The sequence below is a fragment of the Chaetodon auriga genome, chromosome 4 (assembly GCF_051107435.1).
Source record: "Chaetodon auriga isolate fChaAug3 chromosome 4, fChaAug3.hap1, whole genome shotgun sequence".
Lineage (NCBI taxonomy): Eukaryota > Metazoa > Chordata > Actinopteri > Chaetodontiformes > Chaetodontidae > Chaetodon > Chaetodon auriga.
The window spans coordinates 4,348,718-4,362,355 of record NC_135077.1 but is presented as its reverse complement, the minus strand read 5'-3'; the positions used below and the strand labels follow the sequence as shown (position 1 = coordinate 4,362,355).

The 13,638-nt window shown below is 41.8% G+C and overlaps 1 protein-coding gene across 3 annotated transcripts in view; it reads left to right on the top strand.

Moving 5' to 3' along the window:
* plppr2b (phospholipid phosphatase related 2b) overlaps window positions 1-13,638 on the top strand; it is a 45,421-nt gene that overhangs the window by 26,977 nt on the left and 4,806 nt on the right. For all 3 annotated transcript variants that reach the window (XM_076728673.1, XM_076728672.1, XM_076728674.1), the window contains 2 exons: window positions 12,386-12,506; window positions 12,965-13,215. In XM_076728673.1, the coding sequence (XP_076584788.1) occupies window positions 12,386-12,506; window positions 12,965-13,215 (372 nt within the window). The remainder of the gene's footprint in view (window positions 1-12,385; window positions 12,507-12,964; window positions 13,216-13,638) is intronic.

Sequence of the window (13,638 nt, the reverse complement as noted above, 5' to 3'; positions counted from 1 at the left end):
TTGGATTGTGACATTTTCATTGAAGTGAATTATTTCACACCCTATCTAGCTGTTTTACATGTGTTCCCACTGAGCCCTTACAGTCAGCAAAGGTGCATTTTGCTTCGAAGGCACAGTTCCTCTCTAACCACGAGGCCACCCATCCAGCTGTGGCAACATATGGCATTATCACAAAACACAATCTTTTTCATGAGACCTCAGGAGTAAGATGGAAATGTCAAATCTAACTGTAGCCAGCAAAACTTTTTCTGTCTCTCTGCCATAAACACTTGAGTTTCCTTCTCGACTCCTTGCTTACGTGTTTGAGGCACTCGTGATTGAACTGTCAGCAGGCTGTAGGTGAGCCCTGCTGCAGCACAGTTCTGCTGCATTAAAATGGCTCCCATCATCTCTGAGTGCTGTATTGTTATGCTAATGTTTAGCAAATTATGTTGTTCAGAAAATCCGGGCTTTTCCTGTTCTCATTTTTCGCCTTTCTCTGTTCTATATTTACCTTCTATTGTTATTGTAATCAGAGTTGTCATCTTTGACAAGCAACCCAAAAGAAATTTGTTCACGCACACACACACACACCAACGCACACACAACAATCACACGCTCACACATAATGCAGCGTAAAGTGAAGCTGAAGTAAACGTCTTTGCAGGTCTTGAAATAGGAGAACACATGCAGTTTGTTCCTGCAATCATCCTTTTCTTCCGACATTTTCAAGTTGATTGTAATTGCCATTCGTCTTGTATTTTATCACGCATGCCAAGAAAGAGTACCCACACGGAGGCACAGACTCCTTACACAGACATCGGTCCAATGCCCATATGCAAATTGGCCAAAGTTTGCATACTGTTAAACCTCGGGACAATCCCTCATGAATATGACAGAAGAGGATTGGGAAGAACCATCGAGCGGGATAACTCCTCTATCGTTCTCTGTCCCAGACGATGGATTGTGAGGACATCAGTTCCCTTGATGATTACTTATCAGGAAGGATGTAGGAGAGAGACGAAGCCACAAATTAGGCAAAAGTGGCTTTGGTGCCGATGTGATGTGCGTTTGGTGCTGTGAAAAGTGAAATCAGTGTAGAAACTCACATCACAGTTCAGCCCATTACTTACAGTCTGTGGCAGTGTTTATATGTTTATGTATGATGAATAAGGTAATTTAGATAATTTAGATAATATCTAATGGTTTTCGGTGACAGCTTGTGTTCTTGTTGACATGGCTTGGCAAAGTAATGCACAATTTATGACTACTTTTGCTTTGTTTGTGAACAGGAGTATAGGAATTACCTATCTGAATTTCAGTGCAATATCTTGAATTAGCTAGAATTGTCCTCCTTTTCACTATAGATCTGTAAGAATGACTGTTGATGGGAAAAAAACAACAAAATATACTGTGTCCAAAGTGCAGTAGAAAGTTATTGTGAGGAAAACGAGACAAAATAGGCCAGGCGGGCATGACAGGGTGACTGCAGTGCTGGTTAGGGGAGTTGGTTTGGGTGCTAATTGGGGGAATGAGGGGCAGGTGTGTACTGTAGGCAGGTGGAGATCAGGTGACTGGGGAACAGCGGAGCTAAGGACAAGAGGTTAGCGGCAGGAAATGAGCAAAATAATGGAGCGAACCATATCAGGTGTTCACTTTCTCTTCGTTCTTAGGTTGCTGTGAAACAACTCTCAAATAGGAATTTTGGAAATGCAACTCTGCCAGTCCACCCATGTGTTTGTCTTCCTCTCTGTATGAGCAAAAGAGCGACAGAGAAAGAGGCAGACAGACGGATCAGTGCTTCAGCAGTCGTGCCTATGAGACGGAGCGGTGACAAAAGGGCAGGGATAATAAGGGATAATCACAGCTTTATTCTGTCTCTGCCAATCACACTGGGTAGAGGATTGAGAGATGAAGACAGCAGGCCATGTAGCCCCATGTCGATACGCCTGACCAGCTATCCGCTCCCACTGTGACAGCCTGTAAGACATGCTCTAACCCATAGATGAAAACCCTAATCCAGCAATGCACTCACACTCTAACTTTGACAGATTAGCTGCAAGGCCTCTTCCCACACTGATCCCTCTGTTTCTTCTTAACAGGAAGAGAGGCAGGTTGAAAGACACACAAGTTATAGGACGAAAAGGAGGACATGAGGGGGTGGAGAGAGAGGTGAACAGGGGAAGAGCATGCAGGGTAAGGGCAGCGAGGCTGGAGGAAAAAGAGGAAAATGCAAGGAGACGAGAAAAGAAAGTGGGGAAGTGGGGACAAGACAAACAGGGTCACACCTCAAACTTCACAGTGTGCAAACAGGATTTGAATGGTGAGAGAGGGAGAGAGAGAGAGCAAGAAAGGACAATTTATACTTGAATCCAGAAAGGGAAAAAGACAAATAAAGCAAGAGAGGAAAAAAGGGAGATGTTTCTGGTAGCCTAGTTTCTCCTCCACGAAGACCTGGGAAAGCTGCCCGGCCATGAGTGAAACACAGAATAAAAGCAGGGTGAGACAGAGAGAAGGAGATGGATGGAGAGAGTGTGGGTGATGATGAAGCTGAAGCAGCTAAATTGTCATGGTTACCATCGCTGGTGTGTGAGAAGGCTGCCTGCGTATGTGTGTGTGTTTTTAAAGTAGAGCACTGGGCTTGCAATGTCAACAAATGTCATGTGATATTTGCAGAAGCCTTATGTAGACTTGGTGTAATCCTCATGAAGGGTTTTGTGTTCCTTTCCGCAATAACTAGCGAGGAGCTGTTTTCAGTCAGCATTACACCATTTTCAGCGGATGCCTAAGTGTAAAGGACTTCCACGAAAACACACATATATCCACAGACAAGCATATTAGGATATAACACTGCGGCAGATATGATTCACTAAGAAACCGTTCACGGTGTAAAGGCATGACTAAATTTAGTGTTTTCTCACAGTGTCCCCGAGCTGTTAATGATGAACGAAAAATCCCAAACACATCTGTAAGAAATTTCCACACTCCCCCCTTAAGCTTAAGTTGCTTTTTATATGTTGTGACGTCAAACTGGCATTTAATGCTGCATCACTTGCTCCTGTTCTTATTGCTGTTAGCATTACTCATAGTACACAGTGTGCATATTTTACTGTTCTAAGACAAAGTGAGAGTAGAGCTCTGTGTCTTCCACGCATACATGACCGTATGTGTGGCGAACGTGAACATGTCATGTCTGATTTGATGTGTTTTTCTAAGCTCTGTGGAGGAGCTGTAAACTGAAAGCGATGGCTGAATGAGCATCCAGGATATGGCTTTTGCTGCAGTTGCTGTCTGTGCAGTCTGAGCTCATCATTAGATCCCTGTTGACTGCCCTATTGTCTCACTATACGCATTCTTGGAAAATTAGGTTGTCATCTAATCGTGTTTTTCTCAAGTGCCCTTATGCGTTATGATTAACTTTTCAACCATTTTTTTTTCACTTTTTTTCTCCTTTTGACCCTCATTGTCACCTTTCGTCAAGCAAGACTGCACGCTACCTCACAGACACACACACACTTATGTTTCCATCACTTCTGGTGATACTACATTGACTTCCATTCATTTCTTGGAGACTTACCATAATCATAACCAACTTCTTCCCTTACCCTAACTATAACCTAAACCACGGCTGGGGGAACCTCAGCCCTCCTCGCTGTATAGGCTGTACAGCCCGTGAGTGTTGTAATGATGTCACGGAGAGGCGGAAAACGAACCCAAAATGCAGACTGAGCAGAAGGAGGAACTGGTGCAGTTCATTAATTCAATAACAAAAAAAGAAAAGCAAATGAAACAACGACTTACAGGAGGGTGAGGCAGGTGAAGTCAAATCCAAAGTAAAGTCCATAAGACAACAAAATCACAACAGAGTTCAAAAATCCAAAAACGAGTGAGGTCCAGGGGAAAAATGAGGCAAAAGTCCAAACACACACGTGAAACCAAAGGCAAAGGGCAGCACACTGACTTATATCAGCAGGGAAGGAGGACTAATTAGACACAGGTGAAATCAATCATACAATTACAGAGGCGGGTAAACACAGGAAGTAAAGTAAAATCTGACACAAGAGGAAAGACTTCAAAATAAAACAGGAAATAAAACTACACCGCCTGGATCATGACAGTGAGAAAATTCATAGAAAAGTAGTTACTTTAATTATATTTTTCAGCAATAAAGAAAATAATAAAATACTAGACAAGCGTGAAATCTCTTGAAGTGAAATTAAAGCTGTGGCAACAAGTGCAACTGGAAGTGGACATGCTGGTGAGAGTGACAGCCTACAACATCAAATCAATGAGCTGTGAAGCAACGAGCCACTACTGTGAGCAGTCCTTTTCACAACTGACTCTTGCAAAGACCCCCCCCCCCTTGGGTTTGCCACCCCCTATAAAAAGGTTCCCCACCTCTGGTATACAGTCTGCAGTCATGCTCACAAAAGCTCGAGAACATCCTACAATCGACTGTCAGAGTGTCACAATAGTAGAAAATCAGGAGCTTCTACCGTCACTCTCTCTGTGCCACCTCCATTCCCACAGGCATCTTTTCAACTTATCTACACAGATGTCAGAGTTGAACAACTCCCGAGTTGCTACCCTCTTGACGAGAAGTCTTATTATTAAGAGCTTCTACAGTACAGACACACATAGACAGACTGAACAAAGGAGGCCATGTGATCTCTGCTCTCTGAGGCAGGAGAAAACAGTCTGCGTCGGCCCTTCTTCATCTCCCTCTTCATCTGCCTTTTTCTTATTCTTTTTTTTGTCATTTTCATCAACTCCATTTTGTCTCACTTTCTCCTACCCTACTTTCTGTTCTCCATCATCTCTCCGTCTTCTCTGCAAGACGCACAAACGTCTGCCTGTGTCACACCACCTCCTCTGACTCGCTGAGATCTCTCTTTATCCCTTTGACTATCCGAGGATGAAATAAATATGGCATGAAAAACATAGCACTTGCCTCCAGAAAACAGTCAACATCTGTTCAAAAGTAATTGGCTGCCAAGTGATTTTCACCTCGTTCCAGTTGATTTCCAGTAGAGTATAAAAATTTTACCTTCCGCTAAGACTTACATAAGAAATTACATCTTGAAAGTTAGCATTGAACCCATTGTTAGGTCTCATATGCCTGCCTTGAGCACTAAGACATTGCAATAACACATTTGTCTGGTTACTTCTGTGCTATCACAGCACCTTGTCTTGCACATTCTCATCCTCTTATCAAAACTGAATTATCTTGAAATTGAATGCATTTTTATTTCCCTAACCAGAAAGCAACATTTAAGTCTTACTCGGAGAGCAGTGTCCTCATGTCAACCATGATCTGTCAACAGTGACTTTTCAGGGAATTGCACTGAATTCAGAGCTGAGATCATGACCCATTCTGAGTTTGTAGCTATTTGCAAAAAAATAGGAAGTTGTGTCTCAAGGGGCAGAACGGGTCGTCTGCTGAGGGTTGGAGGTTCAATCCCCTGAACACCCTGAACAATCGGTTGCTCTGCAGCCGCTAGGGATGCACAAGACAATGCATTCCTAATTTCTAGTCCCAGGCCCGGATAAATGGCGACGGGTGCGTCAGGAAGGTCATCCAGCATAAAAAGCTTATAGGGATTTCCATGGCGGGTTCGGCGGGGCCCGGTCCGCCAGAAAGCAGATGATCTGCTGTGGTGACGCTCAAACGGGAGCAGCTGAAGGAAGGAGATGAGAAGTGTTTTCTAAACAGATGTGATTTTGTAATGAGCAACTTGAGGGCACTATTGTTGCAGTATTTGCTAATTCAGTTCCAGTTTCCTGCAAAATAACTGACACAATATTTCAATTTAATGAGTTTAGATGAAGGGAGTGAAACTACCAACCTTGCTGCTTCTAATTTCACAGAAGAAGAAAGTGTGTAGACAAAGAAGTGTATCAGGAATTGGACCACCGGTGCCTCAGAATGCCCTTTTAGATCGAGCCTCTGAAGATGGGCAGTCTGAATGATGTGTTTTGATGACTTGCAGAGGGATCACAGCTGACACCACAGCATGGACAGTTGGGTGTATTTTGCCGTGGGCCACATGCTGGTACACCAACAGGCCCCATCTTCATGATGCTGAACCTCAAAAAAATCCACCAAACCTCAAAAACACTCTTAAATTTCCCCAATTTTCCATCCTCTCTTCTTTCTTGCTGTTGTGCCTGCCAATCTGTTTCCCTATGAGGTCTATCCTCTCTTTCTATTCCATACAAATGACCTTCATTTGCTTTTTGTTTCTCTGGCAGGTGTCATATTGTTAGGTGGTATTCAATGTGTAATTTCACTTGTTTTTGTTTTGTCAGTCTGTAAGTGTGTCCTTCTGCTTGTGTATTTGTTATTGCTTAAAAACAATGACAAGAGAAACACGATGACGTCTGTTGATTGCAGGTTCTGTATTGTAAATGTCAAATGGGATTTACTGTAGTCGCTTTGACACCGTTTTACAGAATGTGCTGAAATGAAGCTGTGGTCTGAATGACAGCAGGCAGACGGAGAGCCACAAAATCTGTATGTCTTAGGTATAATGTGCAACCCATTAGCTCCATTTCATGACTGTTTTTTCTCAGAATACTTTCCATTACAGATTTGTGTGTCTATGTTAGCATATACACTCTGTGGCTACAGCGTCAGCCGACATCAATGGCGGTAGCGTTGCATTTGTTGACTTGAAACAGGCATAATCAAACCTGGCATTAATGTATATCATATTGTAACATTTTTGGCCACTTGGGGGCAATGAGCTGTAAACACAACAACCACCACCATTTAAAGCTGGCGTTATGTTGGGTTAACTGCCACTAGCTACAAGATAAGTTAATGTTATTATATAACATCAAAGATTAACAGTACACATAAAAAATTAACATAGCTAATGTTATTTAGCAAACTATATTTTCACCTACCATACATGCAACTTATTTAAATATGCTTGCAGGGGGGAGAGGAGGAGGTCTTAAAAGATCTCAGTGATTTTCAGGAGGCTCAGCAACCCCTTCATGATGTGACTGCCATCTTTTTTAGATTTTGATGTAAAAAGTGTGGCCAGGTGTGGCCAGGGAGAAGCACTGGAAGCTGTTTCTTGTTCTAGGTTTTGCTCCATCATCACTGCATCCTGGTCAAAAGACAGGTGGTGCTTGTTTTTCTCACAGGAGGCTGGAATCTCCCCACGACACTCCCTGAATTTTAGAGCAGATCATTTATTACGAAGGTATAAATGGCAAATGCAGCAAAATTAGAAGTAGATTATTGATTCAAAAGCGTACTGAGTAAAGAGTAGAAGCACAGTTTAACGAAAGGGACATGAAATGTAAAAAAAAAAAAAAAAAAGACTACTTTTTTACTCATCTGCATTACTTGGAATGTGTTACGATGCTTATGTAACATACTTAATTTATGTAATGTACGTAATGTCAAGGACATTATGTACTTAACTAGCTTAGTTATTTTAACCCAACCCGACGCTACCACATGAACATCATTTTAATATCTACAAGTTTTGACACATGATCGTATAAAAGATATTACTGCATGGGCTCAGAAACTCTTTAGAAAAGTGTTGTCAGTAAACACTTCATTTGCAAAAGATTGCATTCTGTTCATTTACATTTTACACGTCATCCCAACTTTTCTGGAATCAGGCTTGTAGTTTTTGTGAATTCTTTGTAAGAATATTGATTACGTTACAGAGAGTTAGAAGCTGCTGGATAGAGTCAAGATTAAGTCAAAGCAAAGTGCTATCACTACATTTTATATATCTCTCTATTAGCAACCTTTTATTGAGATTAAAGCAGATATTCAGTGAAGGAGCAGGAAGCAACCTTTCAGCAAGAGCAGTATGAAAAGGGATTAGTATTGACATTAGATACTTTTGAATACATAGCTGTGGGAGAAATGTAAGAACTCAGTGGGAGCCTGCAGCATCGATTGTCGATGTGAACACATTAGCTTTGTGGTAGTAGAGGTGTATGAATGTAAAAGGATTGGACATCACAACAGCTTCCCTAATGGGGACGAAGACTTAATTCTCCATCCCAGTTAGAGGCAGGGGAAGAACATGTCAGAGAAGAACAAACACGACCATTCACTGTCCAGCGTTATCATCGCTGTTTCTTTATACAATACAACACCTGCTCTAAAGCAATGAACGCCATGGCTGTCACCCAAAAAATGAATAATTCATTGAAATGTAAACCCTCAAATGCATGTTTCAGCAAGTCAGCACCAACACCAGGAGCTTTGATCCACCTGGTCTGATGTTACCTTTTAAGGAATCAGGAAGGAAGTTGGGCTCCATGCTGTTGAAAACATTGTGTGAAAAGTATGAAAGTCGACTCATTCTTGAAAAACTGTTATTGTCACTGTGCAACCTGACTATCATGTCAGAAGCAAAGTATAGAGAAGGGACAATTGGGTCCTCGTCACACACCAGTTGTTGAGAGAATGTTGTCAGGTCTGCAGTGAGTGGTAATGTTTCTACCTCTGCATGTTGACTTACCACGTGGACGCTAAAGATAACACACACTTATCAGTACAATCTGAAATAAAAATGACCTTGCAGTCACAGTTTACTTAAATGATTATTCCTTTGACTCTTACATCAAATTGATTATAATAAATAATTTGAATGAAGCAGGTTACGGCAGATTAGAAGAATTTTTTGTTGGTATTTCATAGAAATCAGAATCAAGCTGTTTAGTTGATGAACTCCAGTCTTCAGTACATTTATATTTTGTTGATTGTGTATGTATATGCATGTTTGTCCTGTAGCGATGTCTTGCTCTTTGAAGTCATATTTGTGGCACCTCTAAAGCTCTTCATTTGGTAACACCCGTACTTACTGGTCGTAGCAGCAAATGCAGTTTAACTGCTGGTCACGTAATTCAGGGGGCGGTAAAGCAAAATATTGTCTTATAAATAAGAAGTCAGACAATAATTGGCTTTTTTTCCATTTCTCTGTGACAACCTTTCTAACTGCTTAATTCTGCACACAGCATGGGTCTGCAAACAGTAGGGCACAGTGGAAATGAAAGGAGTTCATTACCTTGTGGAGAAGTTGGAGGTTTGCAGCCTGTTGCCTGCAGCTCTTCATCTAATTGCTCTTGTTCCACTTGTGTTGTTACTAGGCAATATTCAAACTGATCTGCCATCAAAAATGCTGAAAATGGCTGTTGTCCTGTTTTTGTAGATACGATAGCAGTAAGTGTCAATCCCACTGAGTGAGAGTGAACACGCTGCATTTCCGGTGACTATTTCATAATAAAAGTCCTGATGTTTCACCAGTTAAATGTTTTTAATGTGAAGCTGCAGTAGTAGGAAATGTTCGGTTTGCATTAGGAGCAATTTAATACAACATTTTCCCCAGAAATGTCACCACAGACATCCACTTCATAATACTGTAAATTCCTATTTATAATTTCCCCTCACAGGACTAATAAAGGAATATTGAATTGAATATGCATTGCAGTACTTCCAGCAGCGGGCCGTACACCCAGTCACTGTAGTGTTAACTTGTTTAATGACAGATCGTGAGTTAACAGACACTATCTTAATAGAAAATCTTCAAGGTTATCACGTTAATGTATGCATCTTTCTGTGGTAATGCACGTCACTTAAAGTGGCAATCTCCCTTTGGTTGCTCTAAAAAAGAAAAAGCTTGTTTTGGGCACACTGCACTGACAGCTGTTGAAGCCAGTTTGGCGTGTTTAGAACGAGTCTTTGATAGTTTTAATTATGTTGCAATCAACCTCCTTTTCTTTAATCTGTAATCTCAGTTTCACTGTGATTAATTACCAACAACACCGTTCACAAGTGTTATGCCTTCTGCCCCATTTGGCTGCCGGCTGACTATCACCAGTAGCTGCTGTCTCCTCCACTCCTCTTCTTCCTCCTCTAGAGCATCTCCCAGAAATACATTAGGACAGTTTAATTCAGAGCGTTGTTGCCAGCAGTTTAACATGAACCAGGATGAGAGAACCCATCAATCTTACATTAAAGTTAGACTACATAGTTGTCTGTTGTAGAAACGCTTTCGTCATGGTGTTTGAACCTTTCCTGGTCTTATATTGTTGAGTATATAATCACCTCACTGCATATGTTCTAGCAAAATCCACAGACGCGCTGATTCCATTTTATTCCACATCTCAATCCAGTTCAAAGACTTGAAGGAAGACGGCTTTCGTTTCCAGCAGCCTAAAGCTCTGAAACAGCCTCTCTGTGTCCTCTACGAGGGCTGTGGAAAACCTTGTGTTTCAAAGCCTACTTTTGTAATGGCAATGGAACAGATTGTGACCATACCTCCATTAGCACAGACGGAGCTGTCAAACAGCTCAATAGGTTGGAGAAATTTACATATACATACATACAGCATACAGTTTAATTGTGGAAAGCCACCAGTCCCTGGCCCAAGAAAAGGCTGAAGAATGTGATGCTGACTGAGTGTGAGCGTACAGGACCAGGCTGTGCCTTTCTAGTTCCAAACAATAAACTGGGTCTCATCTATGTGTTATTGTACTGTTGTGAGTTTTTGGGGCTGTAGAATGACTGTGAGCTGCTCCAGGCTTGTTATTACATTATTGTATGAAAGGTGTAAGAAGTTAAGGATTTAACATACAAATATAACGCGTACATCCAAACACAATACATATTCATGTAGTTATTTTTAATATTCCATTTGTGGAATATGGAGTCATTTTCATCACAGGCAGTGGGTGATGTGATTATTGGGGCAGCCTGGAGGAAAAAATAAGATACATATAATCCAGCTGTCTAATCTTTGGCGCCCACCAGCTCTGCCGAAGTGCCTGCAGCAGGGTACTGAACCTCCACCAGCTCAAGGGAAAATGATTTATGGCTGACCCTTCAAGCAAACGTCCCTGAAGAAATAAATGAAGCTTAGTCTAACTCGTGTGTGTGTAGTGAGGAGAATATTCATGCAGAGAAGCTGGTTCTTATGTTGCATGTTTTTTTTTTTGTTTTTTTTTTAAGAACTCAAGGCCACCGTATGATCATATTCATACAGAGAAACAATGCTTTTGTAAACGCTTCTCTATCTGTAATTTAGTTTTCTTTGGAGGGTTTGCTGAGCTTTAGTGGTGCTTACCCTGTTTCATTTTCATCCTGCTATGCACACTCACCTCAAAGCTGTGACAGGTTAAAATGTTACTCATTGTCTCTCTTTCTTTAATTATAAAGCTCACTCCCGTCCATTCATAGGAAAGAAGCAAAAAAATCACTCTCACACTGATCTTTTGATTCTTTCACAGTCAGGGTTAATGATGCAACAAACGAGCCTTTGTGGCTGTCTGGAGTGCAAGAACTTTATAGTAAGCGTTACTGTGAATTTATGCAAGAGCTTGAAGGCGAAAATGAAACTGCCAAAACAACCTCACAGCCCTCACATCTTGAGATGTCATCGTGAGGAGCCCAAAACCTCTTTAGGACTGCATAGCTTTGTGGCACTCAGGTCATGTCATACTCCAAAGACATTATTTGTGTTGACACACGAGCATCTACAACTCCCACCAAACCTTCCATCAGTGGTTCACGGCCCAGAACATCAGAGCTACTGTAAACCTCAGCCTCTCATCTGTCACACTGAGCACGGTGAGCTTTGATGCATTAGCTCCGTCCCTCGCTCCTGGCTGTGGGCCATGCATACTGTATGAGCATGGACCCTACATGAGTCCATGCTCCTGTCAGCAGGGGTCCCCAGATCAGACAGGTTCACTACGCTGGGTGTGACGGTGCCCAGGAATGTGTTATATGGTGTTTAGTCAATTTATTCCCTCGTCAAAAGAGATCAATATCCTGCAAATTTGATTTGGTTTTAAACTCTTAAAGTGCCAGAGGCGTGGGGTGTGTGGTCTTTAGACGAGTGTTCAACCAGTGTTAAAGCTATAATAGTAAAAATATAATGGAGGTTTTATTGAGGTGTGATCAGGGTGGGGTAAAACATTAGCTCGTACATTTCAAATATTTCACGAAAATAGTATAAGATGTGTTTGATTCATGTTATCTGGCAAAGCCAATCGTCACTTTTGAGGTTATTAACCCGCATGACATTATTGATCAAAGTAAAGCCATGGTTTTATGAAGCTGCAGAAAAAAAAGAGAGAGAGGATATATGAGACACTGAGGCTGCAAACTCCCACTGATGAGAGTGAGTGAATGGGACGTGTTAATGTTGGGATTTAGTAAAGCAGCATAAAATCAGCCAAATGGTGATGGAAATATAAAGTAGGCTGGCCGAGGAAAAACGCATTCACTACAAGGAACACTCATGAATAATTTTGCTGTGCACCATGTTTATGTGACACACTGTTCAGTGACGATGATCAATCCTTAGCCACGTAGTTTGACTAAAATGTTTATGTTTTCTCTCTGTGTCTCTTTCTGTCCCAGATTCTGATCGGGGAAGTGACCAGTTTCTTTGCGAAGACAGAGGGAGCACAGGAGAAGACCATAGTGACCGCTGACTGTTGTTATTTCAACCCTCTCCTCCGTAGGATCGTACGTTTTCTGGGTCAGTTTTAGTCCAAAAGATCAGAGGTTCTTTAGCTTTGACTAAATAAAGCTTCTGGGACCAGGGCTCATTAAGACTTACAGCAGAACTCCTCCAAGAGCCCCCGTCCTCTGTTGAGGTCTCCTGTGGACTAATTTTTCTTGCCCTTTGTGTCACGTCCTGCTCTGTTGATGCTCTGTGATCTGTTTCATCATTCTGTATTTATGCAAGTTATGAGTCTTTTAAAGTGATGGACTGTAGATATGAAACATAACAGCAGAGGCTATGTCTCTTTGGCCTTTCACTCCCACACAGATAAGTCACACAGACAGCGTAACAATTTAAATCCTACTTAAGTGCTTGCCTCTGACTTTGCAGAAACAAGCTCATTGATTCACCTATATTGAGTTAACATACACACACGGTCCCGTTCCCTCACTTTATCTGTCTCTTTTTTTATTTTTTTTATTTTTACACAGGCGTCTACTCCTTCGGCCTCTTCACCACCACCATATTTGCCAATGCAGGTCAAGTGGTGACGGGAAACCAGACGCCTCACTTCCTGTCCGCCTGCAAGCCAAACTACACAGCTCTGGGCTGCACGTCGCCGCTGCAGTACATCACAGAGCGCCGCGCCTGCACAGGAAACCCATACCTGGTGGTGTCCGCACGCAAATCCTTCCCCTCCAAAGATGCGGCGCTCAGCTTTTATTCAGCCATCTACACAGTGGTGGGGAGCTTTCTGAGGGCAATGGGTGAAGGGAGACACACAAGGATAATTGTGGGACATTACTATGTTGTGTTGGTCAAGTAAAAACTGGAAAGTGTACCACACACACACACACACACACACACACACACACACACACACACACACACACTGGTTTTGGCAGTACTTAAGGAACTCTTTATAAAGGCTTTATAAGTTGTAATCCAAGGGGGTTATTAATGGTCAATAAGGCACTTAAATGCTTTATAGATAAGTTCTATCTACACAAATGCTTAAAGGACATATGTAACATATTACTTATTCCATGATCACAAAGGAGTAGAAAAATTGTATATTACAGTGCACACAAAATACACAAAACAAAATATATACGTAACACAAACAGTCTGTCAATGCTTTCAATGACCTTTCAAGTAATGGTCA